The 24,499-nt window shown below is 40.3% G+C and overlaps 1 protein-coding gene across 1 annotated transcript in view; it reads right to left on the minus strand.

Annotated features, from left to right (window-relative positions):
* Positions 1-7,705: 7,705 nt before the first annotated feature.
* The window catches only part of YPEL1 (yippee like 1), a 30,675-nt gene continuing 13,881 nt past the window's right edge, over positions 7,706-24,499 (minus strand). The window contains exons 2-5 of the mRNA XM_073629013.1: positions 23,544-23,822; positions 19,317-19,360; positions 16,871-16,979; positions 7,706-12,914 (exon numbers count right to left, since the gene is read on the minus strand). Of these exons, the coding sequence (XP_073485114.1) occupies positions 12,825-12,914; positions 16,871-16,979; positions 19,317-19,360; positions 23,544-23,660 (360 nt within the window). The 5' untranslated portion in view covers positions 23,661-23,822 and the 3' untranslated portion in view covers positions 7,706-12,824. The remainder of the gene's footprint in view (positions 12,915-16,870; positions 16,980-19,316; positions 19,361-23,543; positions 23,823-24,499) is intronic.

A 24,499-nucleotide genomic window follows, 5' to 3' on the forward strand; every position in this document is an offset into this window, starting at 1 on the left:
ATGGTGAAATGTTCAAAACTAGAGCGGGAGGTGACAAAAGCTGACAACCCCATGATCAGCTGAAACATTATGACCGCCCCATGAAAAAAAAAAAAATATTTTTGAAAAAAAAAAAAAATATTTTTGAAAAAAAAAAATTATTTTTGAAAAAAAAAAATCATTTTTGAAGAAAAAAAAATCATTTTTGAAGAAAAAAAATCATTTTTGAACAAAAAAAATTCATTTTTGAAAAAAAAAAATTACTTTTGAAAAAAATGTTCAGCTCTTTCAGCTAATGATGGAACTTTTGTACTACTATATATACTTTTTAAAATATTAAGCTTTTTAACACTTTTCACAGTTACTCAAGCCATTCCACCCCACCCAGTTACTCCGCCCACTCCAGTTGTAGAGGCAAGAACACTTTTCACAATTTCCCCAGAAATTGTAGCTTTTCTAGTTATTATTATTATAATACAGGAACTATATAGAGCCAACAGTCTTATAGGTATGGGCCCATGTTGCATATCTTTAAATATTCATTTTCCCTATACATTTATTGCTTCATTTCCAATGAGTGGATCGGTCCAGTACAGTTTGGAAGGCCTAGAATGGTCCGGCCTATTAAGGTGAGCGTTTCCACTGCAAGTGGGACCGCCAGGGACCATACGTGGGTTTAGAAAAAATGGCTAGCATGGTGTCACACGTCCGCCAATCAGTGGAATGTATCGTAGCTCTGCCCTAACCAAACCGTACCATTTTCTATGGTCCCACATCTGAAACAGGACCCAGAATGGTGCGGTTCGGTTGTATGGGCCGCTTTCATAATGGAAACACTCAAAATAGCGTACCGTACTGAACCGCTCAGTGGAAACGAGGCATTATTGTATTATTGACTGTTTTTATTTGTGTGGAGACATTTTGTATCTACTCGATAAGAGTTATACAATTTTTTTCTCCTTTTTTGGATAATGTTTTGATTTATCATATTTAATTCATTTTTTATAATCATCATTCATGATCATTATGCCCTATAGTGCTTTTGTTGGTGCATAAACCATACATTTTAGACGTTTTTTTTTGTTTGTTTTTTTTGTGTCGGTTTTGCAGGTTCTTTCCTTGCTTTTACCTTTTTTGGGCCTAATTAGCCCTTTTAATACTACAAATTATGTGCCCTCATGGCTATGCAGGTGGTTTTTCAGTTTTGGCTGCATCATATAACAGCCTTATACATCCTCCCACGTTGGGCCCGGCCTTTTTACTGCAGTCGCGGCTCGGCTTTGGCGGTTTGTTCATTTCAAAGCTCAAGCCATCTTTATTTTTAAGACGAGGCTTGGATTGATTCATTAGACATTTTAAAATACAGTAAGTGTGCAATTTGGAGACCAGTAATTATGGGGTCCATGGCGTTTATGCCCCCGATGTCACATATGATGAAACGCGTTGGACAGAGCTAACACACTTGACAATCGCTACGCCTATCTGCAATGGTAATTTTGTGAAGCTTTGTTTGGAACTTTTTTTCTATGTATCTCAGGGATTGTTATATATACAAAGCTCATATTGGTTTTATCTTTTTTTTTTTATTTAACAAAAACAGTGGTGCTTTATTGTTGTACAAGATTAGAGTTACAGAATACCATTTAACAGAGTACAATACACAACATATATATATTACACATTTTAGGATAAGGAAGACAATATGCAAAGCCCGCAAGTAATACGTAGGGATAATAGTACCATTCTCAACAAGTACCGTCCACCCGCCACCCTCCAAAACCCTCCCCTCTTGGGGCAGATGATCGTAATGAACTAAGTGTTTCTCTACGAGGCCATCCACGGAGCCCAAACTTTTTCAAACTTCCACGGACAGCCACGGTTTATATGTGTCATTTTATACATTGGGATTACTGCCTCAATCTGTGCCTCCCAGGCTGAAAAGGATGGAGGGGAAGAATCTATCCATTTCATGAGTATTTCTTTTTTGGCATAGAAAAGAAGGAAGGAAATTAGTAATTTAAGATGATATGGCCTCTGCTCATCATCATGTATCCCCAGCAACGCCATAGCCGGTAAGAGCGGAATAGAGGTCTGGAGTTGATTTCACCTACTATCTTAGTCCAAAATAGTGCAACAACTGGGCACTCCCAGAACATATGTATAAATGTGCCTATATGAATTTTGCATTTAGGACACATGGGGTCTCTCTCAGGGAATATGCGATGGAGTCTCTGCGGGGTATAGTAGATCCTGTGTATAAATTTAACTTGAATCAGTTTGTCCTTGGATGCTATCACCAATTTCGGGCCATACTCTAAACAGTCCTCCCATCCCTCTTTATCCAATGACGGAATATCAGCCCGCCATCTTTCCCATAGTTCATTTATCTTGGGGGAATCCCTTCCCAGTAACGCATTATAAAGAGAGGATAGGGGTTTAGTCAAGTCTCCAGGAGATAGGAGATCTTCAATGGGATCCGTCTGTAACAGGGGAGTTTGCGGGAATTGAGCCCTGGCCGCATGTCTCAGCTGTATGTACCGGAACCCCATCCAACGGGGCAACCCAAATTTAGCCGTAAGCTCATGCAAGGAGAGCAGTTGTCCCCCAGACATTACGTGTTCCAACGTGGTTACACCATATCTGGCCCACACCTGTGGGTCCGGTATCATACGAAAGTGTTTAAGTCGTGGGTTTCCCCATAAGGGATGAGCCGGAGACAACTGGCCAGGTCCCAAATATCTGCGCCTAGCCGCCTCCCATACCCTCCAAGTTGCCCTAGTAGGCCCAGGGACCCCACAATATGCCCTGGGTCCTCTATAGGGAAAGTTCCGAAGGTCCGTCAGTGAACCCAGGATATTCGCCTCGAGACAGGTTGCCACATTGGATCTAGAACCCTGGAACCACCAGTGCACCGTCACCAACATGGCTGCCCAAAAATATATCTGGAAATTTGGGAGAGCAAGTCCGCCCAAATCTACAGGTAAACACAACGTAGTGCGTGCCAACCTAGGGTTCCCCCCCGACCAAATAAAGGATCCCACTATACGGTCAATGTCCTTAAAGAACGAGACGGGGACCCAAACCGGACAATTCCTAAACAAATAGTTAAATTTGGGCAATATTATCATTTTAAGGAGACTAATGCGACCCAGAAGATTCAGAGGAAGACTCTCCCAGGCAGCACATTTCGAACGTAGGGTGTTCAGGGCAGGGGTCAGATTTTTTATAATAAAATCAGAGGGATTTCTAGTGATCACAACACCAAGATATTTAAATTCCCTAACCCTTTGTAACGGGGAGGAGAGGGGTCCAGAGTTAACTCCATCATCTATAAAAAATAGGACTGATTTGGTCCAATTTATTTTAACTCCCGAGAGTGCACCAAAACTGTCAAAAATACGCAAGGCAGCTTGAAGAGAGGGCCCAGCATCATTTAGGTACAATAACGCGTCATCGGCATAGAGGAAGAGGCGCTCTTCCCTCATACCCACCCGCAGGCCCTGAACGTCCGGTGCACTCCTAATGGCAATTGCCAGGGGCTCCAGCGCCAGGGCGAACAGGCTGGGGGAGAGCGGGCATCCCTGCCTCGTACCGCGAAACAAGTCAAAGGAGTCTGAGACCCAATTGTTAGTGCGAACCCGTGCTCGGGGGGAGCGGTACAGCAATCGTATTCCGTGAATAAATTTGGGACCAAATCCGAATCTACGTAAAGTCTCCCATAAAAATTTCCATTCAACAGAGTCGAAAGCCTTCTCGGCATCTAAAGAGGCAATAACTCTGGACCCCGTGTTGTCATGCAATGTTGCTAAGTTTAGGAATAGGCGCCTAATATTTATATCTGTACCCTTTCCTGGCATAAATCCTGTCTGGTCTATACCCACTAGATCTTCTATTACATGAGATAGTCGGGTGGCCAAGACCTTAGCAAAGATCTTGGCGTCGACATTAAGCAACGAGATGGGCCGGTACGATGCGCAATCAAGAGGGTCTTTTCCTGGTTTAGGAACCAGTACAATAACCGCCTCATTCATTGAGTCAGGTAGGGCTGGCAGAGTTGCAAATTTAGAGAGCAGTGAAGTCAGCTTAGGGGCCAATAATTCAGAAAAATTGGAGTAAAATTCAGATGGTAACCCATCTGCACCCGGGGCCTTCCCTCCCTTAAGGTGTCCCATGGCAACTTGGATCTCCTCAAGTGCGACGTCAGCCTCCAGCTCCTCCCTTGCTTCCTCAGACAAAACAGGGATAGACAGGGAGTCAAAAAATGAGGACATGGATGAATCCGCTGCAACATCTCTTGAGGAGTAAACCTCCTGAAAGTATTTTCGAAAACGGTCATTAATATTACCAGGGGCGGTGAGGATCTGACCAGTATTGTCTCTAATGGAACCTATGGGGGTAGAGGGTATGTTACCTTTAGCCAGCCATACAAGGAGCTTCCCATTTTTACCACCATGTTCGAACACCCGCTGAGCAGAGTACAGCAAGGCCTTGTCCGTCTGGGCCATCCTAAGAGTGGATAGGTCACCCAGAGCCTTTTTCCACGCCCTATACCGGTCCTCCCCAGGAGCAGAAACATATTCAGTCTCCAACCTACGAGCCAATGCCTCCAGCTCATCTATGGAGCGAGTAGAGTCACGCTTAAGCCGAGCGATACTATGCCCATACTCACCACGTATCCAAGCTTTAAAAGGAGTCCCATACAACAGAAGGGGCAGCTGATTCAGCATTGTCTGTCCAGAAATTGCAGATAGAGGCCGTTAGGGGTTCCAACAATCTCTCATCATTAGCCCAAAATCTGGATAAGCGCCACAGGCGAGTCCCCGGTGATATTGGTTTTATCTATGCGAGTAGTATTCATATCTTGCAATAAAACTTTTTAGTCAGTTTTACACTATGTGGATTCTTCCATTTTTATTGTACGTGGAACTGTGCAGTATATGGTTGCCATGGATGTTACCATTGATTTTAAAAATTAGATACACAGTTGAACTCCAGCCAAATAATATGAGCCAGATTTCTGCTTGATGGGATTGTCACATACAGGCCGATTTGACTCTCACATATGCACGTGTTTATTTCATATGTTATATGCCATGTTTCAACCTCAAGTCACACTTTAGAGTGGCAATTTACACAATTACCACTTTGTCCATTTTTGCAGGCTGTGTTTTCTACTTGTGCCTAAAAGCATGTTTTCTATTATAATTTTGTATAGATAAATGATGTGATAACATTTTTTTCTGATCTGCCAAAACTCCTGAAATGTTACTAGAGTCACAAATGGAGTTCTAGGGGGCGACTAGGGGTAGAGCACCAAGCTTCCCTATTCAATAAACCTCATTGCTATGGCAGTATTAAACTACTTCCTTGGAAGTGATGAAATTCAGATTAACTGCACAGTACATTTCTAGTAAATCCAGGTGGTTCAAAGTTTACGGTTCCAAATTTATGGTGAATTTTGCTGGACTGAACCCCTTAGAAGACATTTTTTTGAATTCTATTGTGCCTTGTCGCAACAAATGCCAGTGCGAAAGATATATCATTGGAAACGGGTACAGAAGTTCAGGGCAAGCCCAATACATGGAGGAGCACTCAGTGCAGTGGAGAGCCCTCCTTGATTTAGAGTTTGAACACTGCTGATTAGCATTCTCAATTCCTTGGATATCTTTTTATATGCCTTTCCTGTTTTATACCTTTTCCCGCAGATCCTTTGACAATTCTTTTGCTTTCCCCATGAGTCAGAATCCAGAAACCTCAGTGCAGCACTGGATGAAAGATGCAAGGGTCTGTCAGGAGTCCAGACCATTGACCTTTTATATACACACACACACTAATTACAAGCAAATGAGCCATTCAAACCCCTTTGGGTCAACTTGTGTGCATGTCATCAGGCCAAAATCACCAGGGTATGTAAACTTTTGATCATGGTCATTTGGCTAGTTTGTTGTCATTATGATTTAAAAATAGTAAACACAGTTAAACACATAGTAAAAAATAGTAAACACAGTTGATTGATAATAAATGGCTTCAGCCAAACACTAACCACGAGTGAAAGAAAAGTTTTTGTGTTATCATTCATATTCTCTGAAAAAGGGTCAAGGAATCATAGTCTGCAAGGGTATGTAAACTTATGAGCACAACTGTACTTGTTGCTGAGCACAAAGGTAGCAGGTTACTGCATGTCATGTTTAGCAAGCACCACATTTTTTCCACCTATTGGCAAAGCGGTTATTCAATTAAAGTAATTTTCTTATTAAAAATTTCAAGCAGGCCTGAAGTGAAAGGCAGAGGTTCTGCAGGGAAAAAAAAAAACTGGCATGTCTGCCACTCCAACTTCTGCTAATGTGCCCTCTTCTTTTTCTTTCTCTTAATCCTCTTCTGCTAATCCTGTCATAGCCCTGCAAACTGACAATGAGCAATTAGCAGAATTATTTGATTACATGATCATTGATTTGCTGCAGGAGGATAGTCATGGTCATGAGCAAGCATTCTTCCTTTCAGATATTGCAGATTAAAAGAAGATGAAGATAACTCCATGACCATAGAGGTAGTGGACATCAGTCAGGGAGCAAGCGGCAGAGATATTCCAGCAGCTGGAGTTTCCTGCAGTGGACGGATGATGAGGTAGTGGACCAGCCGTGGGTGCCACCAATTGGAAAAGAGGAAAGTTCTAAGGAAGAACAATGATGGAGGATTTGGTCCAGGGGCATGGGCAGCTTGCAAAAAAAAACTGGAGAGAGCAGCCATCCTAATTATCTGAAACTGCCCCACAGTTACAGGACACTGCTATGTCCATGGCTGGTCCACAGCTCTGCAGTGTGGCCCTTTTCTAATGCAACTGCTCTAGCACCTCCATCAGCCATAGTAAACATATCAGCCATTTGGGCACCACATGTACGAGGAAACACGTGACTTTGCACCATCTCAATGAGACAAGTTGGCAGCCTCACACTCATCGTTCCTCACTTTCCACATCATTGTAATGCTGCAGTTGCAACATCTTCAGCCTCTGGTAACAAAGAGGAAGTCCCACTATCTATAGATTAATCTCATTGCAACACAATGGGTTCCATGACTGTATAAACCCGAACTCCATTACATTTTTACCTCCTAGAGCTAATAGAGCTCACTTATTTCTGCTCCAAGTGCAACCGATTTGATTTCATTGTCCAAGCAGGCTGTTTAATTTTAACTGTAAGAGCTTTTGTTCGATTTTCTAGTCGTTAGTGGCGAATTCACATTCATTTTGGACCACAGCAAGGAGGGGTTCTGTAGTCCTGTCATAGTGTGACAACACTGCTTCTCCAAAAAACACAGTAGAATGAGTGTGCATAGTCACCCTAGGACAGCAGTGAAGTATGTCACATATGTAAGCTTTAGGTGCAGTGGATTGCAAGCATGTCGCACAGTTTAGGTGTATTTTATATATGTCATTAATGAACTCCAAGGAACAGGCTTGTTAGAAACTGCCCAACAGATCTGTAAACTCACTTAAAAATGTGCAGATGTCAACAGGGCAAAGTACATAAATACATGTTGGCATATATGCATGTTCAAAGTATATATATAATATACACATACATACACACACACACACACACACACACACACACTTTAATAATATAATATATATTTGTTTACATTTTTTTTCTGGCCTGTGACCAATGGACCATTTATGACCGATGTCTACACTTCAAATAGAAATCAATGGAGAAAAAGACCACTGTGCTGATTAAAGCCTTTTATTGTGATACCTCAAATTGAATACAACAACGTGAAACAATCGCACAAGTGTTGTACAATATAGCTAAGACAGAACAGCAAAGCTATGACATATCAAAACAGAAAAGAAAAAAAAATAGAGTGTAAATGGTGTAAAAAAAAAAAAAAAGTAAAAATGTGAGGTGTCAGCACTAGGCATCACATTGTGTGGTAGCAAGTCCCATTCATAACAGTGCCTTATCTGAAAAACTAGCTTAATATATGATCTCAGGGGTGAACTTCCAACAGTTCTGCTCAGCAGACTCTAAACACTGAAGGGGTTAAAGTTCACTATATATATATATATATATATATATATATATATATATATATATATATATATATATATATATATATATATATATATATATATATATATATAAAAACACATACACACAAAAGGAAAGGAATCCTACCCTTTCTATACCACTGGTAGCATAATTGTCTGCCGATTGACTTTTTACTATTACTCAGAAACAATAATTTCAGTTCTGACTTCTCCTTTCCGTTGTTTGTGACAAGCATAGCTGAAAAACATGATAGCCATTCTGCAGCATCATAAAAATGTGGCCTATTTCACCATTTGTCAGTGGCATTATTGAACCATGAAATAACAAATGAGAACACACATAGCAGTATTCTAAACGGAGGGTGTTTTGTAAAGTTCTAGTTACCTGCTGACCACAGCTGAGAAGTTTCCAAGATATCCCCCAGCTGCTGTGTCAGTCTCATTAACTTCAATGGGAAATGTTCCCACACTGTAAAATGGCACACCAGCATGATCAGAGATGGGAGGAGATGCTACACGAACTTTACAGCTGCGGCTCTTTACAGCAAGGATCAAAAGCCAAGTATAACTCTAAACAAGTACCCAAATCACCCTGCACCAAAACTATGTTTTGAGGGGCATTCTTCCTTAAAAAGGTCAGTCCGACCTAAAGTGACATTTCAAATTTTGGTAGATGCTAGAGAAAAAAAAAAAATACCAAAACCATTTCTTATACCTCTAAGGGACTTCAACACCAGGAGGATATACTCTGGTCTGCTTCTGTGTTAAAAAAAAAAAAAAAAAGGTAGAAGCACCCCAAGGTGGAGGAAACACAACACCAAGCTGGGTAATCTTCTGCATTTCCAAAGAGATATAAGAAACCAGCTAATGACTTAGCCCATTAGACTTCTCTTGTAATTAAAATATTACTTTTGGAAAGACTGACCCTCCACACACTCGTGCAGAAAATGCCAGGTCTAACTCTCCAGCAGAGAATACTTCCTATGTTTTCACACATTACACCAAACTTTAAGAGATGCAACCAATCATTTTCTACACACGGTTACTTTGACAACAAAATGCCTTAAAGGGTGGACAGGCTGCTTCTGTTTGGATGTAATGACTGAGAGGTAGGCCATCTTCACACATAGAATTTGCAAGGCTATGTTCACCCTCTTAGATTACATGTGAAAAAGAGCATAGTTATTATAGTCTCAGAAGGTTCAATACTGAGTAGAACAGAACCATATATACAGAAAAATAGGTGTACAACAGTTTGTCTAATGCAAAAAACATGTCCCTGCCATGTGCAGTTGCAGGGAACAAAGAACGATGGTAATGCAAAACAGAAGTTTATGCTTGAAACAAGTAAAGTCCACTTCATTTTGTCACCATAAATAATTATATTGTAAGTCCACGTGATCACTTAAGTTTTGTTGTATATGAAGATCCAGAAAAAAAAAAAAAATCTGCGAAAAACGTTTTCTATTTTTGTCAGACCAAGTACTGAGCAAATGTACAATGTCAGAACTCCCACTGTCATGGGGTCATATAATATTGACAACGGAGCACCCTGACCATCTAGGAGCCCCACCAATAATGTAGTTCCATTAAGGCCATTCTTGTGTAGCTGTCTTCTATCTGCCAGAGTATAGGGACAGTTTAAGCACTGGAATACCTGAAACTTAAAATGTATGAGCGAGGGGACAAAAAAAAAAAAAAAAAAAAAAAAAAAAAAAAAAAGGGGGGGGGGGGGTGTTAGAAAACATTGCTTCCATAATAGTTGTTTTTTTTTTTTTGTTTGAACGGCTTATAAAAACGATATACACACGGCCACAAACAGAAATGTGTTAAGTAGCTATAACAATCATAAAAAAGTATGGAGAGATATAAAAAAAAAAAAAAAAAAAAAAAAAAAGGGAAACAGCAACCTTACCATAAACACAAAACTTTTAAATATTACCCATATTATGTACAAAATTGGTTAATGGAAAATGCTTTTTTGTCTTTTTTTATATATATATATTTCAAGTTTTATGCAAACTGCTGAAAAACAAACAAAAACAAATCAGGATCAGTAACCAGACTGTCCTATATTTCACCTTAGCCACATCCGGGAGCCTTTATGTATATGTTATTTTTTAAGTAGGTGCTTTTTTTTCATAAGGAAAGAACAGGCTTCTGATGGTGGCTGGATACCTTTGTATTTTTCTTTAACTTTATTCCAATATAAATTTAGAGGCCAAGGATTATATGAATGTATGCAAAAGTCAAAGTACAGTTCATTGGACATATAGCAAAGTGCATAGCAAAAACTAGGGTCGAGCCTACCAATCTCACCAATAGAATAGATAATAATGAAATATTAGTTGCAGTCATGCAATTTCTAAATGAACCCTTTTCAGGAGTCAAGGTTTAAACATGGCCTTGTTAGATGCAGGCACCTATTGTCAGACATAACGAACTTCTTCACTAGCAGCGGAAAGGCCTAGTAAATGGATTTCAATAACCTATAGAAATACAGCAAAGTTGGTTGAGAACGTTTGCTGAAATAGTAGATTTCCAACTGTTTAATCATGTCATTCATATATAGCCACAATCTTTTTTTTTTCTTTTTAAGAAAAAATAGAATGACACTGAAAAGAGGTCTTTCTCCTCTATCTATCTATAGATGGCAGCTGTGAACTCTATTACAATGTTAACTAAAGCAGTTGTTGAAGTTTACCATAAGCATAAAGTGCAGTCCAGCCTACTACTAAATAATGCATTAAGCAGCAGCAATGCGTCAGTTATTACACTGAAGAAGCTTATAGCAGTACATAGAACATGTCTAGGGAGGTAAAAGGTGATAGAATCTTTTCTATTGCAAGGCTTCCCATTGTATCATTAAAGTCAAAGTGCTTACAGTAGTGGTAGTGTAAAATAGAAAAATAAAATGGTCCTGAAAAAAGTCAGACTAGTTTTCTTTGCTGTCACCCAGCAATTCCTTAAAATTCCTAATAAACTTGTCCATCTACAGCAGAAGTTTGCTTGAGATGTGACCAAACTCAGCACCAATACCAATAATCAGGCATGTAGGGGCCAGAAAAAAAAAAAAATAGTGTCAATAAACCTATATCATAATACTAACTGAAATTAGAGTCAAAGACCTCCTAAAATAGTAGAAGATCTTTGTAGGAGTTTAAAGATGGTTTCCCCAGGCATGCTCTGTAAAAAAAAAAAAAAATAATCAATATGGATTTGGCATTGGCAACAAAGAAGAGCAGATTTTTCATATAATCTAATAACATCTGTCCTACTATGGCCCACCTTGGCTAGGATTGAAAAAAACCACATCAATCACAAAAGCCGAACACCAATAACTGTGCAGGGGACACCCATATGTTACTAGGGCACAAGAAATGAATGCGGATTGCATTATGGGTAAAGAAGCAGTAATCCGCATGGAGGGAGAAAGGTGAAAGGCTATGCCCAGTTTATACAATTTCCTTCCTACTTTCACAGCAGCTGCAGATGTGCACATGTAACAAGTCATTAAGGTAACATGTATTGTATACTTTCATTACTTTTCTTAAAAAATACAATAAAACCCAACAAACTTTGGAAATGATTTAACCAGCAAACCACCCACACCCCAAAGAGTTAAATTAAACATTCTTAGAAAAAAAAAAAAAACAAACAAAAAAACACAACACGGGATATAGTACTTTACAAACAGGAAGGAACTTTTCCCCAGAAAGATTCCCTATAATAAGAGTGTGCAAAAAAGAGGTGGGAGCATGTTTCATGACATTTCAAATGCCCTCTTTGTCCAGTGCATGAAGCCTACAATGGTTTATGGAACCAGCCATAACAACACACTTTAGATGTATGTGGCACTGGTTACACAACTGATTAAGCAAACTTCCTAGCTCCCAAGCAGGGTTTGCCATTTGGCCAAGTTGTTAGGCCACTCTAGAAGAGAAGTTGAAATAATTTCTTAACACAGGTTTTTTTGGATCCAATTAGAAAAAAAATAATGCATCTTTCTATGGAGGAAACATAATTGGGACCCCCCCAACAAGGCTGAACAATCTTAGCAACCTGGTATTATTTAAAAAGATGTAAACCAAAATGGAAATCATTGGAATTGGGCCATCCACCCACTTGTCTGCTTTTTGGAAAAAAAAAAACACCCCTTACAGCAGCGCAGAGGATAACGTTTTGAACATGCATGGAAGGCTCTGAAAACACCACTGTGATTACATCCTGTCTACCATGCCTTCAGTTCTGTAAACTCCTCCTTTTTTTTTGGACATGGAACACATTACACTGCAAGAAGTTCCATGGTTCAACTTTGCGAGTTAATGGGCTGTAATTTTTTTTTTTTTTACTTCTTTCCTGGATGCACACTGGTTTCTTCAGTTCTGAACCTGGTATACCAAGGTTTTGGAGAAAAACAGAACACAGGCATGCACAAAAACGTATGGCAATCCAATACAAGTGAATCTGGTGTCAAGGACTTGTGAGTGTTGACATCTCATCCAGTGTATGGCAGCAGTATCACCATAACATCCGATCACACATGAGGGGGAAAAAAAGGAGGGAGGGAGGGAGGATGGTAAAACAGGAGCAGAAATCTTCTAGAACCTGTTGGAATTCAAGTCCAGCCACAAGGTGCCCATCAGCTACTCTAACAGTCCATGAGGTTACTTAATATATAAAGTTCAGTGATATATTCGGTTGCTCGGTATGAAAATCCACAGTTCAGTTTTACATTGCCTGTAATGTATGATTCACACTGACACAACCTGAAAGGAGAGCTGTGCAAGAGAGCTCACTCCCAACCATTGTCTTTTATCATGTGAGCCAGTTCAATGATAAACTTTCCTTCCTTGTATTTTTGACTGCTTTCAAAGGCATGCTCCTAGAGGAAGCAAGAAGACTGGATGTAAGCAAATAAATAGCAGAAGAACTTCCAAGTAAATTTGTCAGTATAGGAAAAAAAAGGGATCTGCTTTTGCAGACTTCTTTTTAAAAAGGTGCAAGTTCCAAGGCTGTCAGCTTTATTTTTTTCTTCACTGCATGAAGCACGTTTTTTCCTTTCTGCCACACTTTACTGACTGCATGCTTGTTTCCAGTCAATAGTAGAGCACAGGGTAAGTGATGATGGCCCTGAAACTTGCATCTTTAGAACAAGTCAGCAATGTCACCTCCTATATTTCAATCTTGACATATTCTATTTAAGTACCAACTATTCAGTGCCAGACTTTAAAAAACATATTTCCTAGCAGAGATGTATTTTGAGGGACTGGATTACTTTTGTATATAACATAGCCTAACAATTACCCAAGGTAAAATTTCAACAGCCGATCAGCAATTACTACACTGACAAGAAAATAGGCAAATTTAGGCGTCAGTTGTCTCCTGGAACATGGCGAGCCCTAAATTAAAGTGACCCTGGCCAAAGCCATTGTCGAAGTAGCAACTGTGCCAAAGTACAGCAATTTGTTCTGTCTGCAAGTACCTGTGTCTCTGTTCAAATTGATGGCTGTTGTATCCCCTTGGATCCTAAGTCCTGGCTGTACATAAGGCCTTGACCTACAGTCCAAGCCACACCCCCTCAACACTCAGCACGTTCCCACCCATTATCATTCAGCTGACAAAAAGGTCAGAGCCTCTGCTACCTACTAAAGTTATGGCATTTGACAGCTAAATAACAATAGCATTGCTTAGTGCCAGGAGGGGGAGAAGCTTTATCGTATCTTAACTTAGACAGGAATGGAGGCATGTACAAACTGGGCCTCGGGCATGATGGGACTCCACCGAGATTGATTTGTAAACTTAAAGTGGTTGTAAACCCTCATATATACCCAATGAAGTGAAATCCTCCTACATACGTTGTTCCCGTTTATCTGTGGCCCTCTCTTTTCTACATCCATCGAAAGTGCAGAATTTACACAGAATCACTCAGCTCTGAGAAGCAGGCAGTGAGGATCTGAAGTTACACTCTGCAGAGCTCAGTGAGGGGAGCTCTGAGCCTGGTTGGATGGAAGGGACACACCCCTTTCACACAGCGCACATACACAGGAACAGAGCTGGGGCTGTCAATCACAGGCTGTGTGTTGGAGCTCCCTCCCCTGCCACCTTTTTACTTCTTGGTTTCAAGAAATCCTATCAGAAATTGATTTATGCAGATAGCAGAAGAACAAAGCAGTGGACAGAAATGACACTTAGTGCTCTGGGACCGAGACAAGTACACACTATAGAAGAAAGGATCTGCTTTGTTCATATTTCAGGTCTGAGGTTTACAACCACTTTAAGGCTGGTATACATGGAATGAATTTCAATGTGTACCACAGTCAGTTGCATCCCTGCTCGGACATCCGTAGGTAAAACACTTGGCGTGTGGCCACCACTATTTGCATGCCCTGGTTTTTCCAGCTCCAAGAATCTGCGTCTGGAATCCAGAGAATGCAGCTAAAGCCTCGTACACACGCTTTGATTTTCGGACGACAGAACATCTGATTTTTGTGGCATGCTAGTCTCATGTCGAAAGTGAGGAGGTTACTAACAATACAAGAGTTTTCGTTTGACAGAATACGACGTCAGAAGTGACGTAACGTGTTGAATAATTTTGTATGCATTCTTTCGTTTCTGAGCACACATAGTGTTGCCTTTACAATTTTTTTTTTGTACGAAAACCGTACTAATGAAACGAATATTAGACCTTGAGTTCACATCCAACAAAAATTTTATAGTCTGCACATCCAGCTTTTGTCTGACGAAAACGTAAAATCGGCTGGCGAAAGCACCGTACTAACGGTAATATTTGCGGACGATCGGTCGTCGTAACACAATTGACGTCCGAAAATCAAAGCGTGTGTACAGGCCCTAACTGGTTGTGTGAAAGGGGCCGAACACAAGAATTTAGTTTTGCTAACTTTGCATCTTTTTAAGCCAGGTCAGAAGAAATAACTTTTTTTTTCAATTAAAAAAAATAAATAAAAAGAAAAAAAACTATACTATCTTGCTCCGTAAGGGGTATGCAACCCCCAACAATGAACTTCATATACCTGGCCCTTTGGTATGTGCAAAAGGTACCTGTTGATTCTGCCAGAACTCATCAGATTATAATTTTTTCTGTGCTGCAACTGTCCTGTGCTACCGGGTTCTAAAGTACACTGTCCCCCGCAACGTCTGAGGACTACAGAACCACTACCATGTACGTTATATACCTATAGACACAGTACGGTGAACAAGAGTGGTTATCCTAAAAGAGGAAGTGTGTTACTGGCAGGATCACTAGGTGCAAATAAAGTGGAAAAAGCCAGAAAAAAAAAAAAGTGAAATAACCCAGCCAACAAGTCTATGGGACTTTTACAGAGTAATACATTACATTTTTATATTTAGGTTTAAATACACTTTAAAATTTCCTGTACATTTACAAAATTTGGTTTAATGGCACCACAATTTTTTAACAAGTACAATAAAAATTAATTACCGACTATAAATGTACTATTAATACAACTTCCCAAATTCAGTCACCTGCCGCAATTTTCTAAAAGGGAGTACTGCTTGGACCTTGAGCCCTGGTTCACATTGATGCGACTGAACATGTCAAATCGCATGCCAAATCGGTGGCTATTGCCCCCAATGGAACCGTCCAAATCGGTGCGACGCCAGCTTTGCGGAGCCGCACCAATTCCCAAAAGTAGTTTCTGTACTACTTTCGGCAATTTCAATAGACATCTGTGCAGAAAACCACCCAGAGGTCTCTGAAAATGTCGGACTGACATGCGGGAATGAAATCGCGCGAGTTCAGTTGAACGCGCACGGTTTCAATCGCGCATCAATGTGAACCAGGGCTGAAGATGCTGCATCTGTCCCCCGCCAGCTCTAAGACTGAGAGCCAAGCAATCAAAGACCACAGAATGCTCAGTTTTCAGTGCTCTGTAAGCAATGAGCTGGTGACTGTCAGACACTAGATCTCTGCTCTGCCCTCCCATGCTCACTGGAGATGCTGGCTCAGGCTCTCAGCAGATCATTGAGAGGCCGAGCCAGGTGCCAGTCCAGGGATGTGGGCGGATCATGACTTTATTGTCATGATCTTGCCCCCGCTGTGTGACATCAACCAACAGCCGACTTCAGCCTGCTGAACGGGTCACAGGACTGCAGAACAAACTCAACGATCTTTGGCTGTACGTCTCTTTAAATTAAAAATATCACTGACCAAAACTCAATAGCAGCACAGTAATGGTCCTGCTAATATAAAACAAGAATAAAATTAATACTGGTCCAAATACTGGCACTGCAGTTAAAGCAGGTTTTACCTAATAAGCCCTGATAGATTACAGTACCCTTGCACTCCCTCTGCGTGAGAATTACAATAGTGTTACCTTAAAGTAGAAGTCAGGTCTAAACCTTCTAACGTCCCGATTCTAAGCCCTATACTAACTACCCTGTAAAGGAAAGATGTGCACACTAGCTTAATCTAAGGGTACTCCAATCCAGTCATGTGATCGGCTCCCAGCGTCGGCTTCAGGGGAGGGGAGGCATAGTGGACAACAGATGCCCCTTAGCAAGTCAATGGGTGATGTCAACACACAGGCGCTGCAGCCAGTGTTGCTGCTCTCTTCTCTCCCATAAAGCCAACTGCTGGGGAGATCACATGACCGAACCGCCCTTAGAATAGGCAACTATACAAGTTTCCTTTACGAGCTAGTTAGTAAAGTGCTTAGAATGGGGGTGGAAAGTTCAATGAATATTAGAAAACAGGGGTGAGAGAAGATAGGTTTAGATTGGACTTCTACTTTAAATGAGGGAATCTTAAATTACTATGAAATATGAAAAAGGTATATTTAAAAAAAAAAAAAAACTCACGTATTTCCAGCCAAGCGTGGTTTTACAGTTCTCACAGTATATATCAGCAACGGCATGCAAACCAGTTAAAAGGACCCTCTCTTCTGCAGGACCACAACCGACATTTACCCTGCAGGACAAAAGGAGTTTCTAATAAATACTTAATATCTAATCTTTTAGAATGCTAGAAAAAAGTACATCAGAAAGCATAAAAAGAAATTTAAGACAAAAGTAAAACCCTAAAGTCTGTTGAAGGTCTTTTTATTCTTTTCTCGTTTACCTAAAACATTCCTCTACAACTGGCCTAAAAAAAAATAAATAAATAAATAAAGGTTAATACATGTAATCCACGTGGAATGAGGGCACAGCGACACCACTTAGCTAGATTCCAACATAATCTCTTGGTAAAAGTGAAAATACTAAAAGTGTTTCAGATTCTTTCCACTTTAGCCAGCGAAGGACACACACCCAGTGGACCCAAAGCTCTCCAGAAATTCCAGGTTTTAGAATGTACAGACAGATACAATCATAGCAGATGTGCTCTGCACCAGGTGCTCTGAAGCAGCACAGCTAAAACTTCGCTGCAGCATTCTTTCCAAGGGAACCTATTTATAGCCCACACTCTGGACAGCTACTCACAAGGTTATAAATAAGGATGTGACCTGAGTGAGAAGAGCTTTGCACTCCAAACTAAAATAGCTCTAGCTTGGTGTGATCCAGGATTTTAATACAAACTCCATGCTTGAAAGGGAGTTTTCTGATTTGACAGATGGTAAAATGTCCAAATTCCTGTTATGCAGAACGGTGTACAGAATGTATGGAAAGTACATTTAGTATTTACATTTTCTCTAAAAGGCATAAAAAGTTAATCCACATACTCCACAAGCCTGAGCAAAAACATTGCTCAGGCTTCAATCACATAATGGTTAGGTTTTGTTTTTTTTTTTTAACATTATACTTATGTAAAATCTGTTGGTTACAGTTTGCAAAAAGAAAGTTTGACTGTGCATGCTCTACCAGCAAACATGAATTCTGAATCAGAGTCTTATTCAATAATGCAATGGTCCATTCCCACCCTCCATCTAATATTAATGGGTACAATATCTGAAGTGACCGTTTTCACCAAAAAGACTTTGCAAGGGCCTGTGTCAATAGGCTTTGACCTTCTGTTGATGGCATCAGTTTGAGCCTTGTGTGTCCATGATTTAGTATATTACACTGATAATGTTACATTATAAAAGCTCACCTGTAGGTAGAGCTAAAGAGAATAGCTCTGTGCTGCATATTTTATATAAACAAGGCAAAAAAAGAATCCGACTTGCACCCTGGAAGGTTTTACCGCATTCAAGACCAGGCCATTTTTTTGTCATTTAGCACTGCGCTAATTTATACTGGTAATAGCACGGTCATGCAACGTCGTACCCAAATTTATGTAATTTTTTTTTCACACAAATAGAGCTTTCTTTTGGTGGTATTTGATCACCACTGGGTTTTTTTGAATTAAATTTAATAATAATAATAATAACCAATAATTGCATATTGATTGGTTTGTGTGAAAGTTGTAGTCTAGAAACTATGGTATATATACTGGATTTTTTTTTTTTTTTTAATACTAGTAATGGCGACGATCAGTGACTTACAGTGGGACAGTGATGGTTCGGCGGGCAATCTAACACCAACATCACCAGTGACATTAATACAGTGCTAATACTATACACGGTCTCTGTAGTAATGACATGGGCTGGGAAGGGGTTAACATCTCGGGGTATTCAAGGGGTTATAGGTGTGCCTAACAAGTGTTAATGTGTGTACTATATGCTGCTTTTTACTAAAAATCTATTTGTTCCTTCTCCTTTGCGTGCCCTAAACCCAGAACGAGGCTGCGACGCACAGGTATGCAACTGTGCCTGTAGGAGCCACCTGTCCACAGTTCAATATGGCAGGCAGTCCTAAAAATGGTTAAAAGGGTTGGATCACCTTTTAAGAATAAATAAATAATAAATAAAAATGTACATCGTACAACCTTTTCACTTCTCCGATCCCCGCTGTACTTACCTCTGTGGGCGATGAGCTGGCTGCGGATCTGAAATACCTGCTCTTCTCCCCCCTCTTTCTGCAATGCTTCTGGGACATAGCAGAGCGATTCTGATTAGTCAGCTCCGACACAGAGCATCACTCCGATTCATCCCAGAAGTGCTGCAGAAAGAAGGGGGAGAAGAGTGGGGATTTCAGATCCTCAGACCACAGCACTGGATGCGTGAGCACTGACAACTCATCGCAAACAGAAGTACAGTGAGGGCTAGGGGAGGGTGTATGGCGTTAGTTCAACTTTTCATTTTTTCTGAAGTGTTGAACTTACACTTTTACAGGGCTTCCAACTGTCTTTATAAAAAGTGTAAACCCCCTTGCAATCAGCAAATCAACACAAAGTTAAAACACTGCCACTGAGAGGTCATGAACTACTTACACAGAGTTAAAGAGGTAGGCTCTCCCCTGACTTCCCTGAAATGACTGCAGAGGAGAAAAAAAAAAAAAAAAAAAAAAAAGGATAAAATGAAAAACCCGCACATGAACCTCTTAGTCACAGACACAAGTAAAGTCAGAATCACATTAAGAAGGAGAGATCAACTGGATGTTAATTAGGTTATTTAGGGATTACAGCATAACTTCTATTACTGGTTGTAATTCAGTTAAATATTTTCTTCTATGACTAGCAGCGTAAAGGAAGCTTAATCCACTAGGCACAAACATAATTCTTACTGGTCAAGTGTCATTGTCTCATTAAAAACTGCTGAAACAGCAGAATAACCTTCTATATGAATGGGAAGGCAAGGCAGCATTTATCTGAATTAGTCCTACTAACCCTGAAAAACATGTCAACGTATCATGAACTGAGAGACTGAGCTGCATGGGAAAAGACAACACCAAATTTAATACACCTGCTCCCCATTCACACCTGAGACCTTGTAACATTAACGAGTTACATGACACCAGGGAGGGAAAAATGGCTAACTGGGCCCAATTTGGACATTTTCACTGGGCTCACATTGTACTCACTTTTGTTGCCAGCGGTTTAGACATTAATGGCTGTGTGAGTTATTTTGAGGGGACAGCAAGCTGTACACTCACTACTTTACATTGTAGTAAAGTGTCATTTCTTCAGTGTTGTCACATGAAAAGATATAATAAAATATTTACAAAAATGTGAGGGGTGTACTCATTTTTGTTAGATAGTGTGTGTGTGTTTGTTTTTGTTGTTTTTTTTAAACATATTTTATCGCTCTCACTCTCTCATAGTGGTCACTGAAAGTTCAACATTGCACCTCATGGCAAAGAACTCTCTGAGGATCTGAAAAAAAAAGAATCGTTGTTCTACATAAAGATGGCCTAGGCTATAAGAAGATTGCCAAAACCCTGAAGATGAGCTGCAGCACGGCGGCCAAGACCATACAGAGGTTTAACAGGACAGGTTCCACTCAGAACAGGCCTCGCCATGGTCGACCAAAAAAGTTTAGTGCCCGTGCTCAGCGTCATATAGAGGTCATCTTTGGCAAATGAGACGTATGAGTGCTGCAAGCATTACTACAGTGGTTGAAGGGGTGGGGGGGTCAGCATGTCAGTGTTCAGACCATACGCCGCAAACTGCATCAAATTGGTCTGCATGGCTGTCGTCCCAGAAGGATGCCTCTTCTAAAGAGGGATTCACTAGAAAGCATGCAAACAGTTTGCTGAAGACAAGCAGACTAAGGACATGAATTACCGGATCCATGTCCTGTGGTCTGGTGAGACCAAGATAAACTTACAGGAAGTCCTCGATTTACGAACACGTTAAGGACTGTAGGTCTCTTCGTAAGTGAAATCTGTTTGTAAGTCTGAACACTGCTTGTAAGTGGTAACTTTCGCCTGTGCAGGGATGTGGGATGTTCCAGCGTCCACCTGTGGAGGGATGTGGGATTTTCCGGGCGCATCTGGGGCTCTTCTGACCATGCAGTACATAAAGTACTGCAGTGTGGAATGTGGCTGCTCGGAGGTATCCAGGACCAGCGTGAAGCACAAGCAGCCGATATTGAGGCTGTTCGTAAGCAGGAGTCGTTCGTAAGTCGGGGACTGCCTGTACTTGGTTCAGATGGTGTCAAGTGGGTATGGCAGCACCAGGTGAGGAGTACAAACACAAGTATGTCTTGCCTACAGTCAAGCATGGTGGTGAGAGTGTCATGGTCTGGGGCTGCATGAGTGCTGCAGGCACTGGGGAGCTACAGTTCATTGAGGGATCCATGAATGCCAAAATGTACTGTGACATACTTAAGCAGAGCATGATCCCCTCCCTTCAGAGACTGGGCCGCAGGGCAGTAGTCCAACATAATGACCCCAAATACACCTCCAAGACGACCACTGCCTTGCTGAGGGTAAAGGTGATGGACTGGCCAAGCATGTCTCCAGACCTAAACCCTATTGAGCATCTATGGGGCATCCTCAAAATGGAAGGGGGAGGAGCGCAATGTCTCCACCACTTTGGGCCAAAGTGGACATTTTCACTTAGGGGTGTACTCACTTTTGTTGCCAGCGGTTTAGACATTAATGGCTCTGTGTTGAGTTATTTTGAGGGGACAGCATATTTACACTGTTATACAAGCTGTGTCATGTGAAAAAATATATTACAAAAAATAAATAAATAATATGAGGGGTGTACTCATTTTTGTGAGATACTGTGTCTGTTATATATATATATATATATATATATATATATATATATATATATATATATATATATATATATATATATATAATATTTGAGCAGAGTTTCAATTTCTACCTTGCACTACAAACAAGTGGAGGTTCAGCCTATTGCTAACGAAGCTTACACCTGCTCCCACCCCCATTCTAAATCTTATTCTATCTACTCTGTAAAAAGAAAGATGTCTACACTTACCTATTCTAAGAGCAACCCAGTCTGGTTACATAATCTATCCAGCAGCCGTATTCAGTGAAGAAGAGATCGCCTACAACGGCTGCAGAGCCTGGACGTGGACATCACCCATAGGCTTATTATGGGGCAGCCACTGTCGGCTGTCCTTCCTCTACACTGAATCATGTGACCAGACCAGATCGCTCCGAGGACAGGCAAGTATGCACAACTTCCTTTCACAGGGTAGCTATAATAGTGTTTAAAGGGAGGGTAGGAGAAGATTTAAGCTTTGTTAGTAATAGGTTGGACTTCACTTTAATGTTTTAATTTTTCCATAAACAGCAATCTAATGTTCTGTAAATACTTTTATATCCCTATTGTTCGGCCTAAACATTTTTAGCCAGGTAAATATTATAAATTCTAAATTGAGTGAATTACAACTTGCAGACTACAGTTGGAAAGCATAAAGGATCCTTTCACACGGACCGTTCGTTCGTTTTTCATCCCTCAGTCGACAGATGAAAAACGGATATCAATGCATTCCTATGGAAAGATGGATGATCATCCATTTACATCTGTTTTCATCCATGAACAGTCCTTTTTATGAATGGATGAAAGCCCTATTTTTCATCCGTTAAAGAGACAGATCAAGCGAAAAATGGACGAAATGTTTGCATTACAAAAATGGCCCTGGTTAGGAACTCTAGCTGGCAGATATAAAATAAAAAAAAAAAATAAAAAAAAAAAAAAAAAGGAAGAAGGATGAAAACTGATGTAAACTTCACTTTTTTTTAAAGAAAAAACAGATGACCGAACTGATCAAACGAACGGTCCGCATATGTGAAAGGGGCATAAAGATACTTTTCTGCAGAGAAATGTCACATGCTATGCTGCGAATAACCTTTGTTTTGAACAGACTTGAATAGCAGGGGGATAAAGTTACACATACAGCTGAATAACTTAGAAGCAGGGTATACCCACCTCCATAGTTACATAGTTAGTCAGGTTGAAAAAAAAAATAATACACAAATCCATCTAGCAGATATGGATAGTAGTATGGGCAGATGGGAGGACAGTTTAAAGTATTACTTTATAACTATAACATCAGTCTTGCTGGGATAAGTTTTGATCACATGACTAAACACCTAGGCATTTATCTACAGAGGAGAAAAGAAATTAACTAAATTCAAGAGTTGAAGTGAAAAAGGTAGTAAGACTAGGTTAGCTCTAGCAAGAAAGGAACATTACCTCCTGACTGGTGTAAAGTACAGTTCAATAGTATCTTTACATATTAAAACAGATAACATAGACCCTTTGGCTATTAGCACACCATGTAATAATAATTGGTTGGTGAAAAAGAGGTTTGAGGCCTCTATGAAAGCTGGCATCATTTAAATGTGGCTAGTAAAACGTGATCAAAACCCTGACTCTGTGGGAATGATTTATTGAAACTGTATGGAGCAAGATCTGATGCAGTTCTGCATACAAACCAATCAGCTTCCAGGTTTTATTGTCAAAGCTAAACTGAACAAGCTGAAGTTAGAAGCCGATTGGCTACCATGCACAGCTGCACCAGATTCTGAGCGCTCCAGTTTTAATAGACACACAGGGTGAGATTTATGTTGTCTTTACAAATTCCGCTCGTCCCCAGCACTGGGCACAAGTCCAACGTGGAAGGCCTATAAAATCAACAGTAATAACATCCAACTTGCAGAAGAGGGGGCAGAACTTCATTTTAGAAAGACAACCCAGGTTATTACTGCTTAGAAAGAAGAGAAGGTCACCTACCTTGGATATCAATTCATCATGATTGGCTAGGTGTGCTCTACAATGAATACAGCTGTAAGTTCTGTGACAGTTTGGCAAGTAAGCCTGGAAAGTTTTGGATTTTGTCATTTTCACCATGTCTGTTGGTGGCTCCTCACTCAGCTCAGGGCTGGCACTGGAAGAATTACAACTTTGTTGCACTCGCTGACAGAAGAAACACTGGAAAATGCAAGCAAAAGCCGTTGTTGGTTTGGGGAGTGTGTGGCACTTCCCACACTGACGCCAGGGGAGAAAGTCAACCTGGGGAGAAAATAAAATAAATAAAAATAGTGTGTGTGGGAAAGAAAACTCCACAGCCATAAGTCAGACAGTACTGCAACACTGTTGAAATGCACACAAAATTAGTGGTGATCAATAAAGTTTATACACTAAAGTAATGACATATACTCAAAGTAATACTGGCAAATAGAAAGGTCATTAATAAATAATGCAAAAAAAATAAAATAAAAAGGATTGTATTATAATCCAGAACTACAGAGATCCTTTAACGTGTATCTAAACCCAACAAAAATATAACTTATTGCAGCTTACCAGTCTTTAGATGTGGTGGCTATGTTAGGTTTTTTTTCTTGGCTTTTCACCTTTATTTTATCTGGTGAACCCACAATAAACACAATTCTCATCATTTTATACCTACGCTTATTTCTTCACTGTATCCATGGGGGGAAATTCAAACACATCTGCCTTTGTTCATCTCTATTACATGGAAGATTGATTAGATTTGCATTTAATACAAGAAAGTAAGGTTCTTTGTGATTTCTTTTCACCTCCCAGGAAACTACAAGGACTTTGCATTCTTGGTAAGATCACAGGTATTTTCTATACTTGCTTGAAAAAAATAAAAACGAATGCAGCCATTACATCTGTAGAATGGTAAGCTGCAATATACAAATTTTTGGGGGGCCAGTAAAGTCTAT

This window comes from Aquarana catesbeiana, linkage group LG01 (genome assembly GCF_042186555.1).
Source record: "Aquarana catesbeiana isolate 2022-GZ linkage group LG01, ASM4218655v1, whole genome shotgun sequence".
NCBI lineage: Eukaryota > Metazoa > Chordata > Amphibia > Anura > Ranidae > Aquarana > Aquarana catesbeiana.